The following is a 27,148-nucleotide window of genomic DNA, read 5'->3' as shown; positions in this document are numbered from 1 at the left end:
CTGCAAGAGGTCAATTTACATGCTATAAAATGTGCAATTTTTTGTGTCACTAAAGGACTTTGCTTATTTTCTATTCATTAAATTTTGAACAGTATAAGCCTGTATGTAACTGCACAATCAACAATAAAAATATCTCCCTGAAGTTAAACCAGCTTCGAGGCATCTGTACAATTTACTGCTAATGTGCTGTACCAACAAAAATAATTTCTTCTGTGCAAACAGACCTACCTTTAACAACTGAAGAAAAGGTAAACTACACAGAAGACTATACCCAGGTGGATCATTAGGACCACTCCAGCTGTTCATTTTGGTTGAAAAATCCTAGATATGTTGAATCACAAATGCCAGACCCTACTTTTCTCCTTCAGCCTGAGTGCTGCTGCTCTTCCGCTTCTTGTCAATATTTAACTAGTTTGTCAAGTTGGATTATATCACCTGTTCTAAATCTTACTCTTGTAGCGCCAGCTAAGTGGGTGTCCTTCTAGTACTGCATCTTAGGCAAATATTAAAATCCTATCAAAACATTACCAGGATCACAACATTTGTTTGACCTAAAAGGAGCAGAAATTTCTTTCTGTGCACATTATCACTTGCAGAAAATATCTTATATTTTGAAAACCATTACAGTGGGGAGAAAAGCAAAGAGAATATAAATAAATCATAATGGTAATCTATCTTCCATTGCAACATGCAAGTGGAATCTGCAGTTAGATAGCTTTTTGATGCCCCTTGATGATTACTTATCATTTAATAAATATAAATATGCCATTAAAAAAAGATGAAAAGAACACCAATAACTAGAAAATACACATGCTCTTCCACAGAGTATGTTTAAAGCAACATCAGGACAAGGCTTTATGGAATTTGGATTTAATGAAGGTTAAAGAGAGCACAGCTTGAGGACCAACCATAGCCATTAAAGTCTTAGAATAAAGTCTTAGAAAGTAGCCTATGGATGCCCTCTCTCTGTAAGTACATGGCAATGACAAAGCTGATCAACTGCAGGCCTTTATTTCTGGGGATTGCAAACAAGCAATTTCCATTTGGCCTTCAACAAAGATGCAAGTGCAGGCTACCGTTAGGCTTGTGTGAATTTATTTTTTGATATATTTTATGTACATATATATGCAAAGTATGTGTGTCCCTCAGACTCCAGGCAATTTGCTAATTGAGCCCTCAATGGTGAAAAGTTTTGCATTGCAGGTTTAAAGAGATAAATGATTTCAGCTCTCAAAAATTATTATGCTAAACCATATGGTATTTCAAGGATCAACAGTTATCATTAAAAAATCAACTGTTATCAACCAGCTGTATCTAAGAGACTGTAATATTTCCTTACAATACTAAGAAAATATTAAGTACAATGTACTTGTAAATACAAAATACAAAAAGTAAATGTAAATACAATACAAACATGATGTTTTATATGGAAGAATAACAATGTCTCAAACACCTGGAGGGAATGCTCAGTAAATGTTGACCTGTTAATGATAAACACTGCATGTTCTCATGGGGAATGGGATGTGTATGGGGAGGGAAAATTCAGAATGCTTTGGGGGAAAACTCCAAAAGTACCTCCTCAGCCCAGTTTCTCTCTGGGCATTTCCACAGAGGAGGATGCTTAAAGTCAGTAATATCAGGCAAGCAGGCCATGTGGTGGAAGTGATAGAAGCCTCATTGCTTAGGGAGATTTAAAATTAAACCCCACAAGTATTCCTGGCAAGGAGACAGACTAAATAACCTAATGGTATTTTCCATTTCTAATTTCTTTGAATTTATGATGACCATTGGGCAAGCCTCGTGTCTGTGCTTTTAAAAAGAACAATTCATAAATTTTATATCACTTTGAAGTTAGAATATTTAGGACCAAATCCTGCCTGTCTTTCACTTCAGTAGGACTTCCCATATGAGAGAGATTAGGATAATTTAGCTCTTAACAGTCCAGTGTGTGTGAATGTACTTTTGATTGTGATCGGAATTCAACTGAAAACACTGGAGACCTCTATCTGGGCTTTATATGGTCCCTGCAAGTTTTTCTATTGACTATATTGAACTTTGTTTTCTGGTGAAACAGAACCATACAAATGCAGTTGTAGTACTATCTTACCATACCTCTGACCTTAATGGGCAAACCTTAGGTTTGTAGCAAACATTGTAATGGTGGTAGTTTTCCAGGCATGGGCTCTTTTATCCATCATGAACTGACTTGAGATCATCAGTTATCTCATACGTGCTATCAAATGTTCACTGCCATCAGATCACTGTCAATGTTGTCAGGTCAGTGAAAATCTGCATAGCATACAAATGGTTATTCTAGATATAAAAGGCTTTACAGCCTAATTGCAATCCTTTGAGCCATTCAGTCCCCTCCATCTGCTTTTTTGCTGTTTTCTGAGTTTCCGAGAACGTCCTGAAATATATGTTAGCTTTTTACTAATTGGGAACTATTTTGTAAATCTAAATCTATGCTTCACACAATGTTCCTCTAGCTGAGAAGAGTGGATAGATATTAGTCTTTTACAACAAGAAATTTTTGTCTTTGATAAATATTAAGTGACATGCCATAGTAAAAGCAGCTGACCCATATTTCACAACTACTGAAGCTCTGAAAGGAGGGTGGTTTCTTTGATACTATCATGAAAACCAGAATACATAGTTGCTATAAGCCAGATCCTTAAGCAAAGCTTGATTTCTGATTGTTGGAATCAAGTTTACTACATGTAGAATGAATGGGATGAAATGGAACAGAGAACAGATGGCAGAGTATTTTAATTATTTTTTTTTATTGTTGGTTAAAAAGATGGGCGTTTCCACTATGACCTATTTAATACCATATTTTTGATTGCGGAAACTCAGTGGACTCATCACTAACGTGGTAGACAACCGCTACTATTAATCACATAATGGCAGAGGACTTTTTGTCTAATTATGAAGGATATTGTGTTGTTGATATAATCTATCCATTAGGATTACGAGATACCACATGTCACTTGTCATCTAGGCATTTTTTAGTGAATTTCAGTTGATATTTTCAAATTCCATCAGTGAATATGACACTAGTAATGATAATCTATGATCTGATTCCTAATAATCCACAGATAAGAACTGTAACCATTATTATTAACTGGAGTGGGGAGAAGCTCACAGACAAACAGTGACACAAGTACAAGACTTGTGCTAGACAATAATGCAAATGTTAAACATAAAAAAAAATTCCATAGACAGAACAACAGATCTGAGCCTAGAGTGCACATTTACAACAGGGATGCCCCAAAGCCAGGAGAGTTATTTCATGGTTAGTTACTTCAGATTGTGTTTTTTGACAGTATGGAATCAGATTCACAACCTGCACACAAAGGGAAAAAAAATACAAGATAAATCCTCTCATATACTGGACAGTTGCCTAATATTTTAACTTATGCAAAATACCATGAGCCTTAGAATGACATACCACAAGGTTTGGTCCAAAAAACCTGTGCACACAATATAAGTATGGCTCTCTCTCTCTCTTTTCTTTCCCCACCATAAGTGACCCAAACAGGTTGGTTGGGAAAGCTTACTTGAACAGATTTCCACAGATGCTGCTAATTGATGTATCCCCTGATGGTGTTTGGAGCTGACTACCAAAGTTTCAGACAGTGAGCAGTAGCTCTTTAAGTAAGTGGGCACACTAATTTCAGTCTTTTAAAAAATAAAACAAAAAACCCACATTTGTATTGCTTTGAGGGGTTAGTTTCCAAAGTCTGCATTTTTTCTAAATCTTCATGACATATGGAGAATCGCACTAAACAGACCACAAGTATATTACAGCATCCAGGCCAAGCGGGCATAGTCAAGCGTTTTCATCACTTTAATTATAAAAAACCTTTTATTTATTTATAAATATAACTGAAAGGTGAACCATGAAGACTATTTTTGTGTCAGAAGGAGTTCCACATAGGTAGAAAAAAGGATAATACCACAGTTGAGCATAATCCCATTAATCTGAGAGGAGAATTTTTGACCTTTTTCTGAATCACACATACCCATTCTTTCACATGCACATAATGGCTGTCAGTCTCTCAGTACATAACACTCCCAAATTTTACCCTCAGCTGCACTTGTGGCTCTCACTGACTTCAATTCTCTCTGCTAAACTATTGCTAGATATAATGGGCCTAATCTTAACTTCTTTACACAGGTCATACTCCTATTGTTATCAATGGGAGCTTGACCTGAAGGAATAAGGAAGGCCTGGATCAGGACTTGTGTCACATTGTAGGAGGGAAAATGAATGGTGCTGGGAGCATAGGCCAGAAAACATTGGGTGGGATTTTCAGCATTGGCCTAACTCTGCTCCCACTGAAGTCAAAGATAAGACTTTGACTGTCTTCAGAGGGATCTAAATTAAGCTAGTGTTGAGCCCTTTGAAAAATATAGTCCCTTAGGCTCAAATCCCTAAAACAGGTTGCACAGTCTTTATTTGTTAGAGTAAAATGGACAAACTTTTCCTTGCACTATTCTGAAAGACAAATCTATTTGCCCTAAGTTCCTGTGCAGTAAGTGGATGTCAAAAGATTCTGAATATATGTTATTGTTTTTTCAAACTCACTTTTAATAATTGCCTATAATACCATGGGCTAAGTAGGGAAAGCCAATTTGTGTTATGCTTATAAAGTTGTCCTTTGTCTTAGTGTATGCTCATTAAACTTTGAATACTGTACATCCATACAATGTGCAGTATAATTGCAATATTAACACTCCTACATTATTTACATCACACAACAAAATGAACAGCATTACTTTTTCATGAGAAACAATAAAAATGTTAATTATTAAAGTTCTCTTTTCAGAATAATGCTGAAAAATGTATAAATGAAAAGGAAATGCATCACCTACACATGTACTAAATAATTTCTTACAATAGACTCAGCTGTACTACTAAGACGATGCATTGTTTAATGCACTGATTGATAAAAATCCATGTTTTACTTTGCTTAGGCACATTGTTCAGACTATTAAGAACACATTGCTATCAGACATAATTAATCATAGGCTTAAGAAACTAGTACAGTGCTTAGCATCTCTAGGAATAAAGAGAAAATTCCTCCTCTATCAATCCTCCTTTTCCAAGACAAGGTGGATGAGGTAATATCTTTTATTGGAAGAATGTCTGTTGGTGAGACAGACATGTTTTCTAGTGACACAGAGCTCTTCTTCAGGTCTGGGAAAGGTACTCGGGGCACGTCTACACTACAAAATTATGTCAACCTAAGTTACGTTGGCACACAGCCATCGCAGTAATTACATCGCTGGTGCATGTCTACACTTTGCTCCTTGTGTGGGCGGTGCATATCCTCACCAGGAGCGCTTGTACCAATTATAGTGTCAGTGCAGGGCATTGTAGGATGGGGCTTCTGAAAGCCAGTAACAGTTGACGTAAGCAACGCAGTGTGTACATTGACTCTGCATCGCCCTAACTACACTCTCATGGAGGTAGAGTTATTAAGTTAGCATAGTGGGGCAGTTACATCGGCAGGAGCAAAACTTCAGTGTAGACACTTACATAGACAGGTCAGTGTAAGCTGCCTTGCCTCGACCTACTTCTGTAGTGTAAACTCGACCTCAGTGTCACAGCTAAACACAAGATCAAACAGATGTTTTAATCAAACATAGTTAGCACATATTCTAAGGGACCAGTCAGGGTGAAGTGGCCTGTTAATGGCTCTGTAGTCATGGGACTAAAAAAAGGGTTAGTGGGTTACAGATTGTTGTAATAAACCACAAATCCAGTGTCTTAATTAAGACCACGATTATTAATGTGCAGCAAAGTTATGAATTTAAACTCCCAGGCTCATCTTTTGAAAGTGTTGTGCAGGTTTCCTTTGAGGATGAGGACTGTTAGGTCAGATATAGAGAGATTGCTCTGTGAAAAGTGTTCACCCCCAGGTGATACAGTATTTTTGTCTTTTAGTATTTTCCTGCATGAGTTCATTTGAGAGTAAAGTGATTGTCTGGCTTCACCAACATAGTTGTTATTGGGGCATGTAGTGAACTGGATAAAGCACACCACATACTGTGATAGGCATGTGTAGGATCCATGGATCTTGAAAGGTGTTCTGTTGGGGGTGTTGATCATCGTAACAACACAGATATGTCTACATCTGTTGTTTGGGCAGGGTATGGTATCGCTTTGAGTTGGGGGAGTTTGCTTCTGATGATGAACTTTGAGAGGCTGGGAAGTTGTATGAAGACCAGAAGAGTAGAAGACCCCTCCACTCTTTTCCTGTGAAGGTGTTTCTGGGTTAGCCTGTAGTATAGAGAACACTTGGAAGCATAATTGACGCTCACTTAAACAGAAAGACCAGAATGCTACAAGCGTTAGAAAATTTCTTAGGCTGTGGATAAAGTCCCAACCATCATCTCCCTCTGTGATTAACTAGCTAAATGTAAATACTGCTGTGGGGGCAGACCCGAAGGTAGTCACAACCAGTTCCAAACACAGATATGGATGTATGTCTTTTGGCGAACCATGCACAGCTTTGATAGCATGGAATCCCAGGTTAGTTTATTGGGAGAGCAAGAAGTTCATGCTGAGAGGGAGATGAAGCTCTGAAACCCTTTGTCCCCTTCATCTTTATTCCTCTCCCTTCTTTGAGGACAGAGCACTGACTGGAGGGCCAACAAAGTATGGCGAAGTGTATTAACTGAACTTGGTTCAAACCAGAAGGAAGTTTACTGCAAGTTCCTAACTCCTCTCTTCATAGACAAGTAGTTCCTTTGACTTCTCTACTCTCTGTCTCTTCTCTGTCCAAGGAACCCAAACAAGGATGCTCATCTATTTGGCTGTTTTTTGGGTTTTTTTTTTAAACAACCCTACTCATGCATCTCCAGCCCTCTTGCTGGAAAAGATACAATATTTAAACTCTTCAGGAACTTTTCTTTAAAATGCCATCAAAATTAAAACGTTTTATGAGCAAGGATTGGTTTCAATGAATTTCTCGACTGAATTTTTGTGAAAACAGTTTTGAAATTGCCAGAATGCTTTGTTTCAGCATTTTCTAAATGAAAATGTCTGCTTTTCCAATTTGAAACATTTCATTTGTAAATTTAAGCTAATTAAAAGGTAAACAGAATTTTTAACACAGAACGTCATAAAATATTTTGATTGAGCCAATCTGAATTTGTTTGTTTTGTTTTGTTTTTGTTTCATGAAAATTTGAGACTTCAACTTTCTCCTGATTTGGGAGATGAAAAAAATTTGATATCTTGAAAATTTTTGTGGAACAAGAAACCTGTTTCCACCCAGCTCTATGCAATATTCTCAACTGCTTAGGAGAACATTTCCTTTCCCTCACTCAATACTGCTTTACCTCTACACATTCCACACTTTCCTTAAAGGGCTACTTCTTATCTCCTCTGAGAGATGGCACCCAAAACAGCACAGGGCCCACCAGCACTAGCCTGGGAAACTGGTTCAGTACTGATCAGAGGGAACAGTGCCACTTAATGAATTACAAACAACAACTTTTACAACGTTTGGGATTTCCTTGGAGATCTCACATTCAAATACTGGCCAAACCCAAATTTTGCTTTGTTTATGGGAGCAAATGAGATCAGCATAACCCAAAGTAGTATGGTGGCAGTTAAATGTTAAAGGATGTGGGATCAACAGTGTTATGTCCATAAATTTGAAACCAAACTTTGGGGACAGTTAAAGGTCATTCACTCCCACAATTCCCTTTTATCCGTGCCCATAGACCAAATATCAATCACTGGGGGTCACAGAGAATAGGAAAGAACAATGTTTTTTTTAAATAAAAGGTTATTGTTGCAAAATTAAGAAAAGTGATTCAGTAAGTCCAAAATTCTATGTTCTGTGTAGCTTGCACAAGCAAAGCAGTAACAATCCATAAATTTCCAGCCAACTAAACAAACCTTGAATAGAGGTTTCAAACAAACCTTGAATAGAGGTTGTAAATAGCTATCACTTCACAAATTTAAAGGAGCACTCAACACATAAATGTTACAAAAGCCTAAACGTTCTGTCATTGCTGTGGATGGTTTGCCAACTCTTTACAAGTATGGTTAGAAAAAAATGTGAGTGTGTGTGCTGTCAAATGCATGTACTATTGAGGCAGCCTATTGACTACAAATATTTATTGTTACCAGCAATATCAAGGGACTTGAGTTCTACTTTTTGAATGGTACTATAAAGCAGAGCTCCTCAAGGCAGCATTAGAAGCTTCGCATAAGTAAACCGTTTTACAATAAACTCTGTGTTACATCAATGCACTATTATGGTGCAATCTAGAGCTATTTTGCATATCTTCAGATTCTTGAGCACATTTCTATTGCACAATGTAAGATAAACTATAGTTGCCTACAGTATCAATGTCATTCACAGGCTAGATTTTCTCATCTCATCTCTACTATTGTATTGAATTCAGTGGAGTTACTCTGGATTTATGCCAGCTGAAAAATCTTACACTTAATCATTGGCAGAAATGCTCATGGAGCGATGTCTTCTGTGCATATACCAAATTATTATACAATATCATAAACTAAATGGATGTTTTAACCAATCAGTACATTTAAGAAATGCAAACATATTTAAATTGGCTTCAGTATTGTAAATTTATCATCAGAGTTGCCTGATCAACAAAATGGCTATGGGAAATGAAATTCCGTTGGATATTCAAATAGCTGGAAGGCAAGCTAGCTTGTTTGGATGGAGTCTGATCTGATGACTATTTGCCATTTAAATACTTTGATTTGTGCAAAGTTAGAGGACCCATTTACTCAAAAGCAACAACAGATAGTATCCATAGGAATCCAGAACTAGCAGGTGAGAGGCTGTATTACTGCTGATCCAGGGATATTACATGGAAGAAGATCAAGTAGAACTGAAACTTTACAATAAAATTATAAAATTCAGTATATTCATATAAAAAGTAATTTTTGTATAAACTTGCTTTGGACACTTCATAATGAAAAGAAATTATGATTAAATAAGCCCTTTGGTTTCTTGTCAAATGGGTCTAAAAGTCACATTCTGCTTCCGCTTTTGTTTTTCAGATGCTGACTATATTTATCCATTTACTATCAAATAGAAGTCCTCTGAACGTATTAAGTACATGTGGTGTCACACACACCAATTTCTTATTAGATCAAATCCAAGTCTCTACAGACAGCAGATAATACAAAAAAAGAAATAGTGAGATTAACTAGTACTAGAATTAGAAGAAGGAAGGATTTAAAGTTAAAGGATTTGAGGGAAAATATCCATTATGATACTCTTCAGATTCCCCATTAAACTGCTCTTGGGAGGGAAAGAACAGAGCTGTAAACAATTGTATAAATGTGCTTCTGGGGACTTGGCATCAGAACTTTGTAGCCTAACATTACATAGAGTTTTTGAAGAGTCTCCAAATTAGGGTATTCTGTATCTAAAAATAAAAACAATTCTAGCTGACAGGCTAGCTAGCACAAGAGCACTTGGAAGACTTAACAGGCTTCGGATCCAAGACATTTTCCAAAGAATGCAAAGCACACAGTACAGAGGTGTTATTCTTAGTCTAAGGTTAACTGAATTAACTGAGATAACCATGCTGCCTGCCAGCCTGTCCGCACAATAGATCTGTGGGGAAGAGACAAGATAGATGGGAAAAATTCATTAAAAAAATAAAGGTTTTATATCCCTTTTTGCACATCCTTTTAACAATCTCCACTACTGATGCTCTATTCCTGCAACCACAGTGCTATTGCATATTCACTGTTATGGTAAATCTTCTCTCTCTTCACGTAGTTGCCAATTCTCACTGTTGCATTGCGAGTCTCACAATATTCGGTCTTTTCCTTAAAGCCCCAGCTCACGGAACACTGGGATTAAGTGAGAATCTCAGATTTCTTTCTTTCAAGTAAGGTCTAGCCCTCAGGTTTGAGTAGAAAAACTTGAAAACATCATTTAAGCAAGACCTATAAAAGATCTAAAATCAGCAGGCAAACATGCGAAATCTCAAATGTATCTTTTAATCTCCTGATTTTTAAGCCAATCTCCTAATTTTCCGGGCCTGACTCATGAGGCATGGACATTTGGAGCTGGGAATACTGCTTTGGCTGATTCTGTGTAACACTGAGCCACACGAGTCCCTTCCAAACACACACATGTAAAGAGAGGAAATCTCACTTTTGACTATAGAAAAATCAATGCTTCATCCACTCTAGGAAAGAGGTATCACAATGACATACAAGGGGCAGGGGACACAGCCTTTTAATTTCACAGGCTTTGAGGAAATTCAGGGGAGTACACCCTTGCTATATTGGAATTTAGGACATCTACATAGACTGCAGTCTGCTGTGTGTGCAAGTAGGGCTGCCCTTATGGAAAATGGTGCCCAGGGCAAACTTGTATTTTAGTGTCCGCAATACTTCTCTCAAAGCCCCAGAGCCCCCCACGTCTGGGCAGCCAGTTTGATCTCTTCCACACCCTCATCACAGCTTGACCATGTCTGAGGTGCTGAATGGAGATGGAGAGCACTGACAGCATCATGCCCTGATCCCCTAATGGCCGCATAGACACACCGAATGGAGGAGGGGCTCCTGCAGTGCAGTGAAGTGCAGCACACCCCACTCCACCCCAGAGCTTTATAGGGCCACAGTCCCCTCCCTCTGGAGCACATGGGGGCTGGGCGAACTTAGATGGTGCTGGCGAGAACAGAGCACCAGCCCTGGGGGACAGCAAAGGGCACACCCAGGAGTAGCTGCACATGCACCCATCAACTTGGTACTGCTCTGCACTGCTGCCGCCCAGGACTCTTACACCCCTGTTGTCTTGCTGCTGCCTTGGGCCTCTTCTGGGCTCACATTTCACCTCCCTGGGTGGCACTGATGTGTGTAAAGAGGCAATGCGTCTGCCCCTAGCCCATGCTCCCCTTCTCTTCCTCACGCTCCACTCCTCTTCCTCACATTCCACTCCTTCCCTCACTCTCCTGACACAGGGTGACCCCTCTCCCCTCGCTCCCCGCACCGCTCTCTTTCCTGCTCGCCACCCCACTGTGGTTTCTTTGCTTCTCCCTCCAGCTCAAGGAATCAGTAGCTCCCGCACAAAATCCTTTTCCTTTTCTTGCTTGTGTCCCGTTGGGGCCCCTCTCCCCTTTGCACAGCCCTGCTCCCCGGACTCTGTGCCCCAGCCCTGTCCCCCAGACTCACAAGGCTCTGGCCCTGCTGCACCATGGCACCGCCCTGACCACAGCACCCTGGGCGGTCGCCCATGTCACCCACCCCTAAGGTCGACCTCGTGTGCACGCAGGCATAGCCATCCCAGATATTGTCCTTGGCTCTCCTGCCCCATGGCTGCAGCGCCTGCTCAGTGGCCTTACCCCATTGGTTCCCCAGTCAATGGCTGCACATTTCTACCCTCTCCACAGGTAGCTAATTGAAGCTAATATTGATTAGATTTGAAGTTAATATTGCAGGGATGGGGATAAACTTGCACTAGGAATTCTGCCTGAAGCGTGCCAGTTCTGTACAAGCGCCTATTGCCTGCGCACTAGTTAGGGCTACCAAACGCCCACAGACACATCACTCTGAAGTGCATAAATGCTGGCAATCCATTGTGGGTCAAGGGTTTCATTGATTGGGGTAGGAGATAGGCAGCACAGAGCAACTGTGCCAGGATGAGCTTGTGACGCCTACTCTGCATTGTGGCAGATGGCTACCCAGAGCCACTCATGGTTTCTACCCTCCTCACTAAAGTCAGGGTCCTGGCACGTCTCGGGAGAACACTACTAGGCAGTCCATTTGGCCTGACAGGAGTCACTCTTCTCTTCATTTCTGAAGACCACAACTGATATACAGCAGTTTAGATCCCTTGTATTAGAAGCAGGGACAGACACTTGCAGATGCAAAACTGAGAGCTCTGGCTGGACCATCCAGTCCCCACACAGCAACCCATCTGACTCTCCCAAACTTCAGTACTGCTTCTCTTCAGCCTTTTAATACCGTCTCCTCCCCAATTTACTCCCTTTCACTTTGGGAAAAGTTCTGATTTTTTTATTCATTCTAAGGGCTCTGGTGATCTTTCCTAGCTTTCCTGGCAAAGAGGACAAACACATTACACTGTGTATTCTTTATCATTGACACTATATATTTCCCTAGGAACTAAAGGGAACATATGAAAAAAAGGACACAATAGGGCTGCCTGAAGATAGTTGTTGTTTGTTGTGGCACCCTGTCTTCAGGCACATATTTAATGGAGTTGTGCTACATGCTGGAGGCCTTTTACGCCAACCAGTGTGATAGCGGCATGGGTGGTGCATCTCAGCACAGCTCCAGACCTCCAGCATCTATGAAATGGAATGGAAGGGTAAAGCGCTTAGTAACAAATTTCAAGACCAACATGGAACAGAGATGCACTGACTTGGCCACCTCAGAGACCTGAGTTGTACAAATCATAATTTCAGAAGTTGCCATTGAGTTAAGGCAGATCATTTTGTTAGACTTCTACATAGTCAAGGCATTGTCACAGGGGTTCAAGTAGGAGAGTTTGTTTTGTTTGTGAGCAAAAGAAATATTTGTTCTCCTCCCAGTGCTGCAGCTGCTCCGGGGTTCATGAAAACTGCCTCTTGGCAGCTTCAATTGCCAAAACTTACTGTGCTCCAAAATAAATGGGCAAAGGGGTGTTTTTTACTCAAAGCAAGTCTATGTGTAGTGAATCATGATCTGTTCACTGAGTGTCCTGCAGAATTGAACTGGAAAACAGTCATCTGAGATAAAAAGAAAGTAAGAGGAGCATGCAGCAGAGATTATCAATCCCCACAGAAACAGACAGCTCAGAAAGGGAGCTACTGTATGTTTTAAATAAACAAAGAGTTTATTTCATTCCCTCTGACTAACATGCCAAGTCAGAGTCTCCGCTGGTAAAAATCATGCTGTTGCCAATCCCAAGCATTCAAAAATCATGGGTCAGATTCCCCAAAAACTATGGGACTGGTTTAAGAATGAAATTTTTTTAAATAATAAATCTAGGGTTCTTTATATTTTTCTTCTGTTTTTGAGCCTTTAAGGTTCATGTTTCCATGCCTTTCTGCATAACCAGGAGGGCTGACTCCCCTGATTCCAGGTGCTGGGGCTCTAACAAAAACACCAAATAACACTTGTGATAAAAACATAAGAACTGGCAACAGTGATTAATCAAAATAGGTCCAACTGAGAGTCATAGAGTTTAATGCCAGAAGGGACCATCAGATCATCTAGTCTGACCTGTATATCACAGACCACTCCCACCATTGGCACCCTAAACCCAACAACTGAAATTAGACTAAAGTATTACAGCCCACAGTAGACTAGAATATACTATTGACACACACACACACACACACACACACACACACACACAAAACAGTAAGAAGACCAAAACAATGCCACCATAGCTAAACAGCACAGTAAAAGAGGTAGTTAAAGACAAAAAGGCATCCTTTAAGAATTAAAAGTCAAATCCTACTGAGGAAAAGAGAATGGTGCATAAACTCTGGCATGTCAAGTGTAAAAGTATAATGAGTCAGGTCAAAAATGAATTTGAAGAGCAACAAGCAAAAGACTCAAAAACTGACTGCAAAAAAAGTTTACGTACAACAGAAGCAGGAAGCCTGCCAATGAATCAGTGGGGCCAATGGATGATTGAGGTGCTAAAGGAGCACTCAAGAAAGACAAGACCATTGTGGAGAACCTAAGTGATGTCTTCACTGCACAGGATGTGAGGGAGATTCCCACACCTAGTGACAAATCTGAGGACCTATCCCAGACTGAGGTATCAACAGTGGAGGTTTTGGAACAAATTGATAAATTTAACAGCAAAATGTCATCAGGACCAGATGGTATTCTCCCAAGAATTCTGAAAGAACTAAGATATAAAACTGAAGAACTTCTAACAGTAATATGTAACCTATCACTTAAATTAGTCTCTGTACCAATGACTGGAGGATAGCTAATGGAACACTGATTTTTAAAAAAAGCTCCAGGGGCAATCCTGGCAATTACAGGCTGGTAAGCCTAATTTCAGTACCAGACAAATTGGTTGAAACCATAGTAAAGAACATCTATGTTTCTGATAATTCTGAACACAATATGTTGGAGAAAAGTCAATGTGGCATTTGTAAAGATAAATCATGCCTTACCAATCTATTAGAATTCTTTGAAAGGGTCAACAAGCATGTGGAGAAGGATGAACCAGCTGATAGAGTGTACTTCACTTTTAGAAAGCCTTTGACAGAGTCCCAAACCAAAGGCTCGTAAGCAGTCATAGATAGCAGAGAAGATCTTCTCATGAATCAGTAACTGGTTAAAATATAGAAAACAGAGTAGGAATAAAGAGTCAGTTTTTACAGTGGAGAGAGATAAATAGATGGGTTCCCCAAGGATCTGTACTGAAACCAGTGATGTTCCACACATTCATGAATGATCTGAAAAAGGGGATAAACAATGAGATGGCAAAGTTTGCAAATGATACTAAATTACTCAAGGTAGTTAAGTCCAAAGCTGACTGCAAAGAATTAGAAAAAGGGAGCTCACAAAACTGGGAGACTGGGCAACAAATTGTCAGATGAAATTCAATATAGATAAATCCAAAGTGATGAACATTGAAAAATATAATCCCCAACTATACCTACAAAATGATGGGGTCTGATTTAGCTGTTATTGCTCAAGAAAAAGATCTTGAGTCATCATGGATGATTTTCTGAAAGCATCCGCTCAATATGCAGCAGCAGTCAAAAAAACAAACAGACATTAGGAACCATTAGAAAGGGATAGATAATAGGGTAGAAAATATAATGCCACTATATAAATCCATGGCATGCTCACACCTGGAGCAGTTCTACTGACTGCATCTTAAAAAAAGATATATTAGAACAGGAGAAGTACACAGAAGGGCCACAGCCATGAGTACAGGTATGGAACGTCTTCCATAAGAGGAGAGATTAAAAAGATTGGGACTGTACATCTTAAAAAAAAGAGATGACTTATGGGGGATATGATGAAGGTCTATAAAATCATGAAAGGTATGGAAAGAGTGAATAAGTGTTATTTACCTCTTCGCATAACACAAGGAACCAGGGTCACCAAATGAAATTAATAGACATCAGGTCTATCCTTCTCTGTTGCTTCTAACTCATGAGCCCCCAACAGAAATTTTTATTATTAGATCCTAAGTGCATGACCTTGTACTATTGAATTTCATCCCATTTCTCTCATACCAGTCTTCAAGGTCATCCAGATCTTCCTGTATAATATGCCAATCCTTCTCTGTATTGGGATGCCTCCCAACATCAAAGGAGCTACCCTGATTTACAGCAGTTGAAGATTTGGCCCTCACTCTAAATTTTGGTCAGGAGTGGTTTAAAAGAAACTGGATTGCTCCACTGAACACATTCTAACAGCAAAGTCCTCAACCCAATTGAGTTTGGATCATTTGCAACTCATGGCTATACTTGGGCTTCCATGATGCACAAACCTGAAAGATTTAGTTGATTGACTCAGGCCTTCAACACAGTATAAATGTTCTCACATGGAGGAATATATTTTAATTAATTAATTGTTTGTGGTAGTATCCACAATACACTAGGTGCTTTCCATACATTCCCGAAGGAATGATCCCTACCCCATAGAGGTCAGAGTCTAAGACTAGACATAACAAATGTTTCATGATTTTGGGAGGGGAAAAAAAGTTACATGTTTGTGGGTGATTTTCTGAAAGGATTCATGAAAAGGAAAGGTGAGTTTTTCCATCTGGAATAATCAGCTTCCACCAGTGGAAAGTGGCAGCTGAGGATTGCCCTTTCACCCTAACAGGAGCAAACAGTTTGCTTCATCACACTAGAATCTCATTGTCCATTGTTCTAGGCTTGATTAGCAATATTTTGCAGGGTTTTCTGACCAGCTAAAAGCGGTCTCCACTTGCCTGTGAAAATGACACATTACAAGCCTTACAAGACTCAAATTTTTCCAAATAGATCCAAAAAGCTTTCAAGGTTTGCACTTGAAAATTATTAAATTCCTATTTGTAATCAAGGCAGAATAGGCCAAATTCTGCTTTCTATGTAACTGGATGCAGAATTTAGGTCACTGTGTCAGATTCTGATTTACATTAAGGCCTGGTTTCCGAAGAATGGTGAAGACAGAGCCTAGAGTAAGTGAGAACTGGCTCACTGAATTTAGTTTTGATCTGAACAGCTGCTGGAAATGTGGGTTACTTTCTTTGCATCTCTTCACTTTGGGCCTCAGCCTATACTTCTAGCATGCTGATTGCATTGGGAGTTTTGGATGCTGAAGGGATGCAGAACTGAGCCCTTAATGAATCAAGCATTATAACGCTGTCCTGAACTGCAGTACTTATGTGATTGTGTGCCCTTCTCCAATGTCATTTTGATTGGCCCTTGATTTATACAAGGCACTTTTCTAGGTTGGCCTCTGGTTTTATAAAGGATCTCTCGCTCCTCTGCTAAAAGATTCTTCTGCTGCAGCATATCCCATCCAAGTGTCACCTTCTGTTTACATCTTGCTTGTTGCAAGAGTCTTAATGGCGAAGATAATTACAGTCAGGAAGTAGTTGGGGGTGGGGGTAAGGGTAATGACCAATTTATTATTTTCCTTAAAGAACTATCGGGGAAAATGAGAAGCAGAAAAGGGTGGGGGGGCCAAGTACATTACTGCCTACCATAACCCCGCTGCATGATTGAAGGAGCACCAAAAACCTCTCTCTTTTCTAAATTTCCTATTGAGAACAGGCCCCCCCCCCATACATATACAGACTGGGATTGCAAGTCCTCAGGGCTTGGGGGGAGGAGGGGGGGGAAATCAATCATTTCATCGGTATCCTTTTGTTGTTGCTTTTGTCACTGACTGCTTGACTCCTGACTTAAGTGATTCCTACACACCCAGATTCTTGTTTCCATTTACAACATTGCTGCCATCCCAAAAAGCTGCATTACCCACACCTCAGAGAACAGCCAGCCATACTGGTAGCTTTCACTATAAACAAGAGAAGATATTTGCTTCTCACATCTTCAATTTGCCACATCTGCCTGAGATAGAATAATTTCTGTCAGTCTGGGTCTAGAAAACAACAAAGGTAACATTTAAAGTAAGTGTATGCCATTTATGTGTTCATGCCATAGCTTTGTGACATAACATAATGGCGCCATAGTGACAGGACAGAACATAGCCAGCAGGGGAATTTCTTGGGGAAATTGCATCAGTGCTGAGGGAAATTGCCTGAATACAGATGGATGGGGTAAAAGTGAAGATAAGTCAGTTTCATCTGCTTTGAAAGTCTTTCAAAGATTTTTGACAACGGACAATAAAATGTATTGCGTCTGATTATCTCAAAACTGCTGAAATTACCATTTGGGGGGGATTATAGCACTACTTACAGTTGCTGATCTTCCCTGTGGAAATAGTTCTAGTGTTTGCAGACAGAATTTACCCATGTTGGGTCTTCATTTGAATGACAGCCACTATCTCGCTGTGCCCCCGAGTGGAGAAGTGCCATTCCAAAGAGCCCCTGGTGGCCTGAGGCAGCCCTGCCAGTCCCCTGCCATAGGTTCCCTCTCAGTTCTTTACAGTAATTTATACTCAGGCCAGAACACTTAAAAGAAGATTGCCCCCACACCCCTTTGTGATGCCTTATTTAGTCCTTTCCTAGATATGAAACTGTAGTGGTGTGGCTGAAGCAGCACCCCCTTGTACACCTTCTGGGTGTTCTGATGTGGCCAGGGGTTCCCCAGATGGGGCGGGGAAGAAGTATCTTTTCCCAGTGTCCACTGAGGCAGGACTCTGACCTACCAATTAATTTTCCCATCAGTCTTATCCTCTTCTGGGTGGGGTTGAAGGGCTCTGCCCCAAATGTTCTATAACAAAAAGTAACATAACGCAATATTAAGCCATCCACAGTCTTCTGGGCCAGTGGTGGGGCCCTTTCCTTCAGGCTTGGTTCCAAACAGTCTCTGATTCTAACAATGCTTACTCCTGGGGGTTTAATTGTTCCCCCCAGTGGCTGCTTTTGCTAGCAAGCCTGCCTCTGCAATTCTGCCTGAAAAGAGCATTCCTTGCAAAGAGCCAGAGCCAGAGCCCCATTCTCCTTCCCAGCCGGTCAGTCCTAAACTGAGCCAGACTCTCTCCTTTTATTCCCCCTCCAAGCTTGACATTGGCTGCAGGTATAGTGGGGTGTGGCTTGCTGGGCCCAAAGGCTCTCCTTAACCCCTCCTCTCCTGGTATGGGGCTCCTCTGTCTCATCAAAAAGTCTTTTAACATCTCAGGCCCAATCCTTCTACTCTTTAGTTCAAGAGTCCCCAGGCCCTCCTTCAGGAGTCTGTATGGTAGCTCAAGCAAATTTCCTCTTCTCAGCCCAGGAGTCCATAGTCATCCTTCTTGGGGCTTTGTTCATTCAGGCCACCTGCAGCCCTAAATGGGTTTCTCCCAGAAAGCCCCTTTTTACTTAGTCCTTTTCCTCACTGGGATGAGAAAGAGCAATAGTCCTTCCATGCTGGTGTCTTGTCTGTTCTGAGGGAAGAGGCACAATATACACTGCCTTCTTTCCCAGAGCTTGTTCTGCTTGGCTAGAAGAGAGAGGAGCCTTGCCCCACCCCACATTACATGACTCCTGTTCCCAGACCCTTAAAAAAAACAGTAGCCTCAGTTTTCCCCAGACATTGACTATGCCTTGGGACCACATCCTCTCTGCCAGCACCTGCCTCTGCTCTTCCCTAGGTCTGTGTCCACCCCTGAAGTCACTGTACATAACCAGGCAGAGCAGCAGAATCTATAAAGGCTGAAATATGCCATTAAGATAACACTATACATTAACACATAAGGAGATAAATGTTTAGTCTGGAACAGGGAGCAACAGCACTTGCAGAGCATATTTCATCATCAAAGCCACTGACAAAAATGAACTAATCCATCAACCACCCTATATGAGGTGATTATGGCAGGAGCCAACGCCTGCCTTCCCTCAATTTGAATTCATCTGGGGCACCAAATGCCCCCTTGGTGCACAGAGATGTGATTTACACTTCTTTGCACCAGCTTTAGTTTGATTGGCCCACTGATTTCACAGGGAGTTTTGTCATAGGAAGGACTGCAAGTGCAGGCCCAAACTCATTCACTTTGAAAGAAGAGCAGGACTGAACTTTAAACTAAACAAGTATTTATACAGGCACATCTAAAAATCCAGTTGTTTTACTTTTCAAAAGTGACTTTAGAGTGTTTTGATTCCCAAAGTGCTGTGAAACACGTAGTATATATGATAGGACATGTTTTATAGGTTAGTAAAGTCAGGACATTTTAAATTAGTAAAGCCACAGGTTAAGACACATCCCCAAACAATCATATGTTTTGCACCGTCTTGAACTGTACACAATCCTGTGACGGCATGCTGGGTGGTAACTCCCTAGCCAGCCGTCTGTCACCCCAGCCCCAACTAACAAAGGTGCATTAGAGCTGGTTAAGAGGACCTGTATCTGATTAGGGAATAGGAGACAGCTGTCCACCTAACTGGGCTGAGAGGTTGTTTGTGCCCAATTAAGAGATAGGAGGTAGCTGCCAGGATGACTAAGTAGAGGGTTTATAAGCCTGCCAGAGGAGGGAAAGTAGAGGGGATGGGGAGTCAAGAGGCTCTACCTGTCTCATGGGGAGGAGAGAAGTCCCAGAGGCTGCTAGTCCTAGCCAAGCACTGAAGGTAGTAGATGCACAAATGCACTGCAAATAAACCGCACTGGCGACTGCTAAACCAGAGGGTCTTCGAGTCATTTGTGAGCTAGAGGGTGGCTGAAGCGAAGAGGCCACAGTGGAGTACCCTTACAAATCCATATTAACAGAAAGCCCTATCCATTTTCCATAATATTTATGGAGTATTAAAGAGGAATTCAATAGAAAGCATAGAAGGCAGAATGGAATAAAATAATAATAATACCTCACACTGATATAGTACTTCTCATGGGAGGCTCTGTCAGTGCTTCACAAGCATTAATTATGCCTTTCCTGTGAGGTAGGTAGATGCTGTTAGCCCCTTCTCCCCAGACCTATAAAGTGAGGCTTATAAATGATATGTGGCTCATCAGGCAGTGGAGGAGCAAGACAAGAACCTATGGTGGCCTGACAGCCAACCCCCTGCTCTAGCAAATACAATTTGTTCACTCACTAATAGAAAGTTAATCCCATGCTCTAGTAATAAAGGGCTAGATTCTGTCCCCTTTACCAGTGCCCTAAAAATACGCACATAACTAGAAATGCTACAATGTACATTATCTTTCCAACCTGTTCTAGCACAGAATTCCATCTACATACACAGTCTCTCAAAACCTATGTGTTCAGCCATTTATACCTGCAGCTATTTCTTCCCCTCCTTCCTGCTTCTTCTCCTTCTTTCCTTTGCTATCCAACCCCTCCATTCATGTTCTTTGGCTCCTGTTATTCTGGGAAGGCTTCTACAGAAAGATGGGCTCTGAAAATGGTCAGATTAGAGTTTGCAGTAGAGTGAAATTCACCTCTTTAACAGGAAGCCATCAAAACTGGGTATTAGTGGAATGTAAGTGGTTCATAGGCTTTGCACTGGCCCTCTCCAAGGGTGAATTTCAGATGGTAAGAACATCATATGCTTTAGTCTGTTAATCTACATTTTGTAGGCTGAGGCTTTTTTAGACATACCACAATATATTTCTGCAAATTCTCAAACACAGCTCTGTAACTCATAAATAATAGGTACTGTATCATAGTAAATTATATGATACCAAGTATTCCTAATATATACAATCCTGCAACAAACAAACACTTAAAATGCACAACATTAGCAAAAGAAGAAAGCAAAATGCACATAGCTACCATAGAATGGCTGCTCAATTATAATATACTTGTAAGCAATCTGGAACAGGGACCATTTTTTGTTGTTTGTTCAGCGTCCATTAAAATGGGTCTCTGGTCCATGACTAGGGCTGTTTGGGGCTGTGCTCATACAATAATAATAATATATTTATTAACGATTTTTCTTTCTGTAACTGATCAAAGTTAGCCACAAATTCAATAATGACAAAAAAAAGATGTTAATAATCTCAACTTCTGGATTCACTAGCAAGTTACTCAAAATACTAGTTTATACTAGATGTGTGGTTATAGTCAAAACTGGACACTATAAGGGTCTCACCTTCTTATTTAGTTTATCTACTCCTCAAGTATTTTAAGGTCATATCTGCTTACTTCACTGACAAACAATTTTTTTTAAAACTACAGTTAACTCTGCAGAACCAAGAACACTATGGCAGAGCAAGCTGCATCATGCACTGCCTTGCACATTATTAACCAGTGTGTCAGCTAAATCCTAACTGCAGAATTTTTCCTCCTGGTGGTGACACAAGGAAGAGAAAGATGATCACATTTTTTTTATTTTTAGCTACCAGGATGGGTTTTTTCAGTGCTGGCAGTTGGAAGAATCAAATGAAAAAAGGAGTCAGTGACAAAAGAAATATGGAACCAGACATTTTTACAGATCACTTTTCTGAGTGTAATGCACTATGTGCTCTAGCAAGCACCAAAGTATTATTTTCAGAACCCAACTAATTGGATCAGCAACTTCTCCGCTTCTAAACGTAACATACCAAATTCTACACTCAGCTATGTAGCTTCCATTAAAGGCCATAGGAATCCCATGTTTTCATTTGAGGGCAAAATGTAGCACAAGGTGGATAAAGTCATCTCTTGAGTGGATAAAACTCCCATCATTGCTAATGAGGTAGAAGGCATAACTGCAAAGAAAACACCCCCATTTAGTTCTCTTGAGAGCAGGTGATCAGACAAAATAGTCTCTTGAGATGATACTACTTACTTAAATCCCTGGCATTAATATTAAACTGCATTAGCTTCAGAGGAAAATATGTTAGCCAAAAACAACAAGAATTTGGCTTGACATCAAGATCTGAAACCTGCAACCTATTAAATGCCAGCTATTCTTGAAACGCTTCCTGTTTTCATAGATATAACCTGCAATTCAAGTGTTCTCATGTTACCAGTACAATATGACATTTGAAAAACAAAGTTGTGAAATACAGCATACCAGAAGACAGATCTTAGAAAGGAAAAAAGTCTAATCATTCCACACATTGTACAATGGCAATGGTCTGAATGTGCCTATTAGACAAAGGGGAAGATTGCATTTAGAATGTGCATGAGTGGGAGAGGGGGGAATAATAATTTCCAAAAGCTCAAAAGCATCCATGATTTGCAAGGACAAAAATCCCATTCCCCAACTACACTGTTGTACAAACTAGGGTTCAGTTTATTCAGATCAATCATATTTTGGGATCTGAACAGGTACAATGAGGCTTATTGGGGAATGTTTCTGTATAATGTTGACCCAGTCTAAAATACTTTATTAGTTGATAGTAGGTGTTACATAGCATTATACAGATTTTTATATTGATTCAACATTGAACCTCTGCTGGAATTTGATTTTTGTCTTTACCTTTGTTTGGAAAACATTTTCATTTTTGTTCTAAATATATATACATATGTTTGATTATAAAGATATTTAATGAGAGCAGAGAACTCAACATCAGAACCCCTGAGTTGTAGTCTTAGCTCTGCAAACTACTTGATGTGTAACTCTGAAGGACTCTTAACCTCTCTTTCACTTTACCAATCTGTAAAATTAATCTCCTAACTGTTTGCTTAATTCCAAAGTGTGTTGTGAAAATTAATTAAAGCACTTTGAGAGCCTCTGATGAAAGGAGTTGGAAGAGTGTCAAATATTATGGCATCATTACTTGTTCTGTGTTTAAATACTATTGCAGATGGACACATCTAAATGAGTTATTCCTTTATTAGGCTTTTACGCTTACAGGATTCTAAGTCTGTGCCTTCACTGAGAAAAAGTGTCTTTTTAACCATGCGTTTTAGCAGGGAAGCTTTAACTATCCTGCTGAAAAAAACATAGTGGAGACAAGGCACTATAGTTTTTCCATGAAATAAACTAGACAAGGTCCACCATGAGTGGGAGAGTATATTGCTGACCTTGCCTACCTTGGTTAACACTCAAAGTGACTTGTCTCCACTTGGGATTTCACAGTGAGATCGCTATTGGCATATTAGTTATCTCACAACAAAAATACCTTTGGATCAGTAAAGACAATGCTTAAAAGGCTAAGAATAATCCATTCTCCATGGTCTCACTGAGCACCAATTTCTTGTAATCATTGTATATCTTTTTGGTCATAGACTCATAGAACCATAGGGTTAGAAGGGACCACAAGGGTCATCTAGTCACCCCCCTGACAAAAGGCAAAACTTGTGGTGTCTAAACCATCCAAGACAGATGGCTATCCAGCCTCTTCTTGAAACCTCCAATGAAGGAGCTTCCATGACTTCACTAGGCAGTTTGTTCCATTGTCCTGCTGTTCATACAGTTAGGAAGCTTTTCCTGAGATTTAATCTAAATCTGCTATGCTGTAGTGAACCCGTTGCCTCTTGTCCTGCCCTTTGTGGCAAGAGAGAACAACTTTTATCCATCTTTTTTATGGCACCCTTTCAAGTATTTGAAGACCATTATTATGTCTCTCCTTAATTTCCTCTTTTCCAAACTAAATACACACAGTTCCTTCAGACTTTGCTCATATGGCTTGCATTCCATCCCTTTGGCCAACTTTATTGCTCACCTCTGGATCCTTTCCAGTTTCTCTTTCTATATGGTGGTGACCAAACTGGACGCAGTACACCAGCTAAGGCCTAACCGAGTAGAGTGGTACTATCACTTTCCATGATTTGCATGCTAAGCCTCTGTTATTGCAACTCACAATCACATTTGCTGCTCCCCACACCCCACTTTTTTTTTTTTTTTTTTGGCAATAGCAGCTCATTGTTGACTCATGTTGAGGTTGTGATCCAGCACAACTCTCAGATTCTTCTTCACAGTGCTGCTGCCAAGCCAGTTATTCCCCATTCTGTATTTGTGCATTTGGTCTTTCTTCCCTAAGTGTAGTCTTGTCTACAGCCCAGTTCCCCAATATATCAAGATCCCTTTGAGTTTTAGCTCTACCCTCTAAAGTGTTTGCAACCCCCACAGCTGTGTGTCATCTGCAAATTTGATCAGTGTGCTATCTATTCCTACATCCAGGCCATTAATAAAGATGTTAAATTACACCAGACCCAAAACAGATCCCTGTGGAACCTTACCTGAGACCTCCTTCCAATCTGACAATTTCATTTATAAATTACTCTGTTTGCAGTTGTTTGACCAATTATGTATCCATTTAACGGTAGCTCTACTGAGCCTGCATTTCTCCAGCTTACTTTTGAGAATGTCATATGGACCTATATCAAAAGCCTTGCTAAAGTCCAGGTATATTATATCAACTGCATTCCTCCATCCACCAAATTAGTTACCTTGCCAAAGAAAAAAATCAAGCTGGTTTGGCAGGACTTGTTCTTAGTAAATTCATGCTAGTGGATGGTGATCACCCCTTCATCCTCCAGGTATTTGCAGATGGAATGTTTTATACATTGTGTGATGCGCCATACTGGCAACATTTCCTATTCCAACATGAGCATCATGACTTCCATGAAGTTTCTGAATAGATTAAACATCAACAGTTAAAGTATTTGATGTAATCCCATAGGTTTGCTCCTATGTGATCACTATCTGAGCTCAGTTTGATATGAATACAATAGTATCTGGACATATCCTGTAGCTTTGCTGAAACTTGCTAGCATAGAGGGATAAAATCAGCTGGCTAGTGTGGAAGGATGGTTCTTCTCGTTAAGGCATTCAGTTTTCGGTTCAATTTTTTGCTTTGACAAGGGTAAATCACTTAAATTTATCAATACCTCACCATAATATGAACACAATAATACATCTATTCAGGTTGTAATGTCTTTGGGGCAGGGACTCTCTCTTACTATGTGCCTGTAGATAGTTTAGCACAATGAGATTACTAGGCCCTATTGTTATACAAATAAATAACAGGAGCATCAAAACAGTAGGTCTGTGAAGGGGTGGGAATACCTATACACAACAAAAGCAAAACTGCATATTTCCCAGATTTTCAAGAAGTTACGGCCCAGATCTCAAATACTATAAAAAAATGCAAGTATTTTTATTCAAATCCCAGATATTTTTGCCCTGTGAAAACAAACTGCCTTCCATAAAATCCCCCTACATTCTCTTATTCATATGCCCAAGTCTAAAATAGTTCTTTCAACTCTAATGGATGGCTAATAAACTACCAAAGAAGAGAAAAGTATGGCACTGACCCCTGTTAACTTAGACTGTACACTTTGATAAACTTAAATAAAAAAAAAAGTTGTCCCACTCAAATTTATATTTCACCCTTTCTTGTTCAGGATTATAGACAATTGGTAACAGTCTACCATGATATCTGATCCTCATGGACCAATAAAAACCCTTCTGACTTTCAAATGAGACTACTAATGTTTAAAAGACAATTCGCAGATTGCTAACAAATTAGCATGCTGAGACAATCTTCTGGGGGAAATTGTAAGGCATTTTAGCAAAAACCTACGCATTAGAGCACACAGCATAAATAGTTGGAAAGTTTTACTAAACTTGCAGCAATGTATTAAATCCCAAATTATTGAATTAAATGATTCAATTAACCATGTTATTTATTAGCAGACTTCTATCCATTTCTAAACATTCTAACATCAATTAACCTTTTATTTAAATCATAAACATGGCACTAGCAGCTCGTTTTCTCTTTGCTCTTCCCTGATGTATACATGAAGGCTGGAAAAGGTGCTTTTTTAAAGGATAACAGTACTGTAGGTCTATATATGTTCTCAGAAGAATTGTTGTGTTTGAGCCTGTTCTTCCCATTTGCACAGAGAAAGAGACAAAGGAGCTCATCCCAGACTGGACACAGTCACATGTAAGCTATACATTTTATATTGCCACATTCTGTTCTTAATTATCTTCAATAATCTAGGGCTTCATTTGCTATAAAAGTCTTTTTCTCTTTGTCTTGCAGAAATGTATGTTTCAACAGATGCACCAATCAGTGCACACCTACTGTGAGATTCTGCTAACAGACACAGCATTTTAATGACTCTGGTTACTTACAATATCACTCCTACTGCTAACACAAACAAAACAAAAACAAAAACAAAAAAGCCTAAAGGGGGTATATGGAGCAAATAGTAAAATATTACTAAAGCAGGAAAAAAAATGTCTGAAAAGGCATAAAATGCAATAACACTCTGAATAAAAATACAAGAGTAACATAACCTTCACTATAAATTACATTCACAAAAGTACTTAGCCACCAGTCTGGGGGTTTTGGCACCTAAATCTCAGTTTTAGGCTCCAAGGCAACCCATATAACTCCTGCTGAACATTGTAGGCATCTAAATTTCTGCCACTGGGCATGCGCAATGCTACCTCACTCCATGCACCTATCTCCTGCCTAAGCCCCAGAGCGATTCAGAGACCATGGGAAGATAGGCATTTGGCCACATGCAGGGCCTGATTCAGTAGGTGTCCTTAGAAGCTGTCTACTGGATTAGGCCCCTCAGGTGAGTTCACACAAAAAACAGCCAAGGAGGAGGTGCTCCTTCTAACTTTTAACCCTGTGGTTAGGGCACTCACCTGGGATGTTGGAGACAACCACTGCGAGACCCACCTCTGCCTCATTAATGACCGTCATTATTTATTCTCTGTGCAACAGCTTTAAACAGGAGAAATGGAGAGAGCCCTCACAACAGGATATCCCATCGTCTAGTGGTTAGGTCTCTCACCTGAGAGGTGGCAGATCTGTCTTCAAATCCCGTCTCATCCTGTGACAGTGGGGGGATTTGAACTGGGGGTCTCCGACTTCACAGGTGAGCACCGTAACCACTGAGCTGAAAGTAATGAGGGATCTGTGCTGCTCTTCCCTCCCTTCCTGCAGCTTCTTGAAGAAATGGCATAGGTGTTTACCTTGAAAGAAGGTTCCCATCCTGGCTGTGAATTGCTAGCAAAGATAGGCATCCCCCTACAGCCTGGATTTAGGAGTCTATTTCCATGAGAAGGTTGGGGTTTAGTACACACCTTTCTCACTGGCATTTTCCACTGTTTAGTTGGTTCACTGCCTAGCTGGCTTTTGTGAAGCCCAGCTTCTCTCTCCCTATTCAT

The 27,148-nt window shown here is 40.2% G+C and overlaps 1 protein-coding gene across 1 annotated transcript in view; it reads right to left on the bottom strand.

Moving 5' to 3' along the window:
* Positions 1-27,148, bottom strand: part of NCKAP5 (NCK associated protein 5) — a 567,200-nt gene that overhangs the window by 437,936 nt on the left and 102,116 nt on the right. The window contains exon 4 of the mRNA XM_067549546.1: positions 229-3,346. Coding sequence (XP_067405647.1) covers positions 229-306 — 78 coding nt within the window. The 5' untranslated portion in view covers positions 307-3,346. The remainder of the gene's footprint in view (positions 1-228; positions 3,347-27,148) is intronic.

Source organism: Emydura macquarii, unplaced genomic scaffold, assembly GCF_026122565.2.
Source record: "Emydura macquarii macquarii isolate MOO-44397 ecotype Brisbane River unplaced genomic scaffold, CSIRO-AGI_Emac_v2 contig_1253, whole genome shotgun sequence".
NCBI classification, from domain to species: domain Eukaryota; kingdom Metazoa; phylum Chordata; order Testudines; family Chelidae; genus Emydura; species Emydura macquarii.
This window is presented reverse-complemented; position numbering and strand designations above follow the sequence as displayed.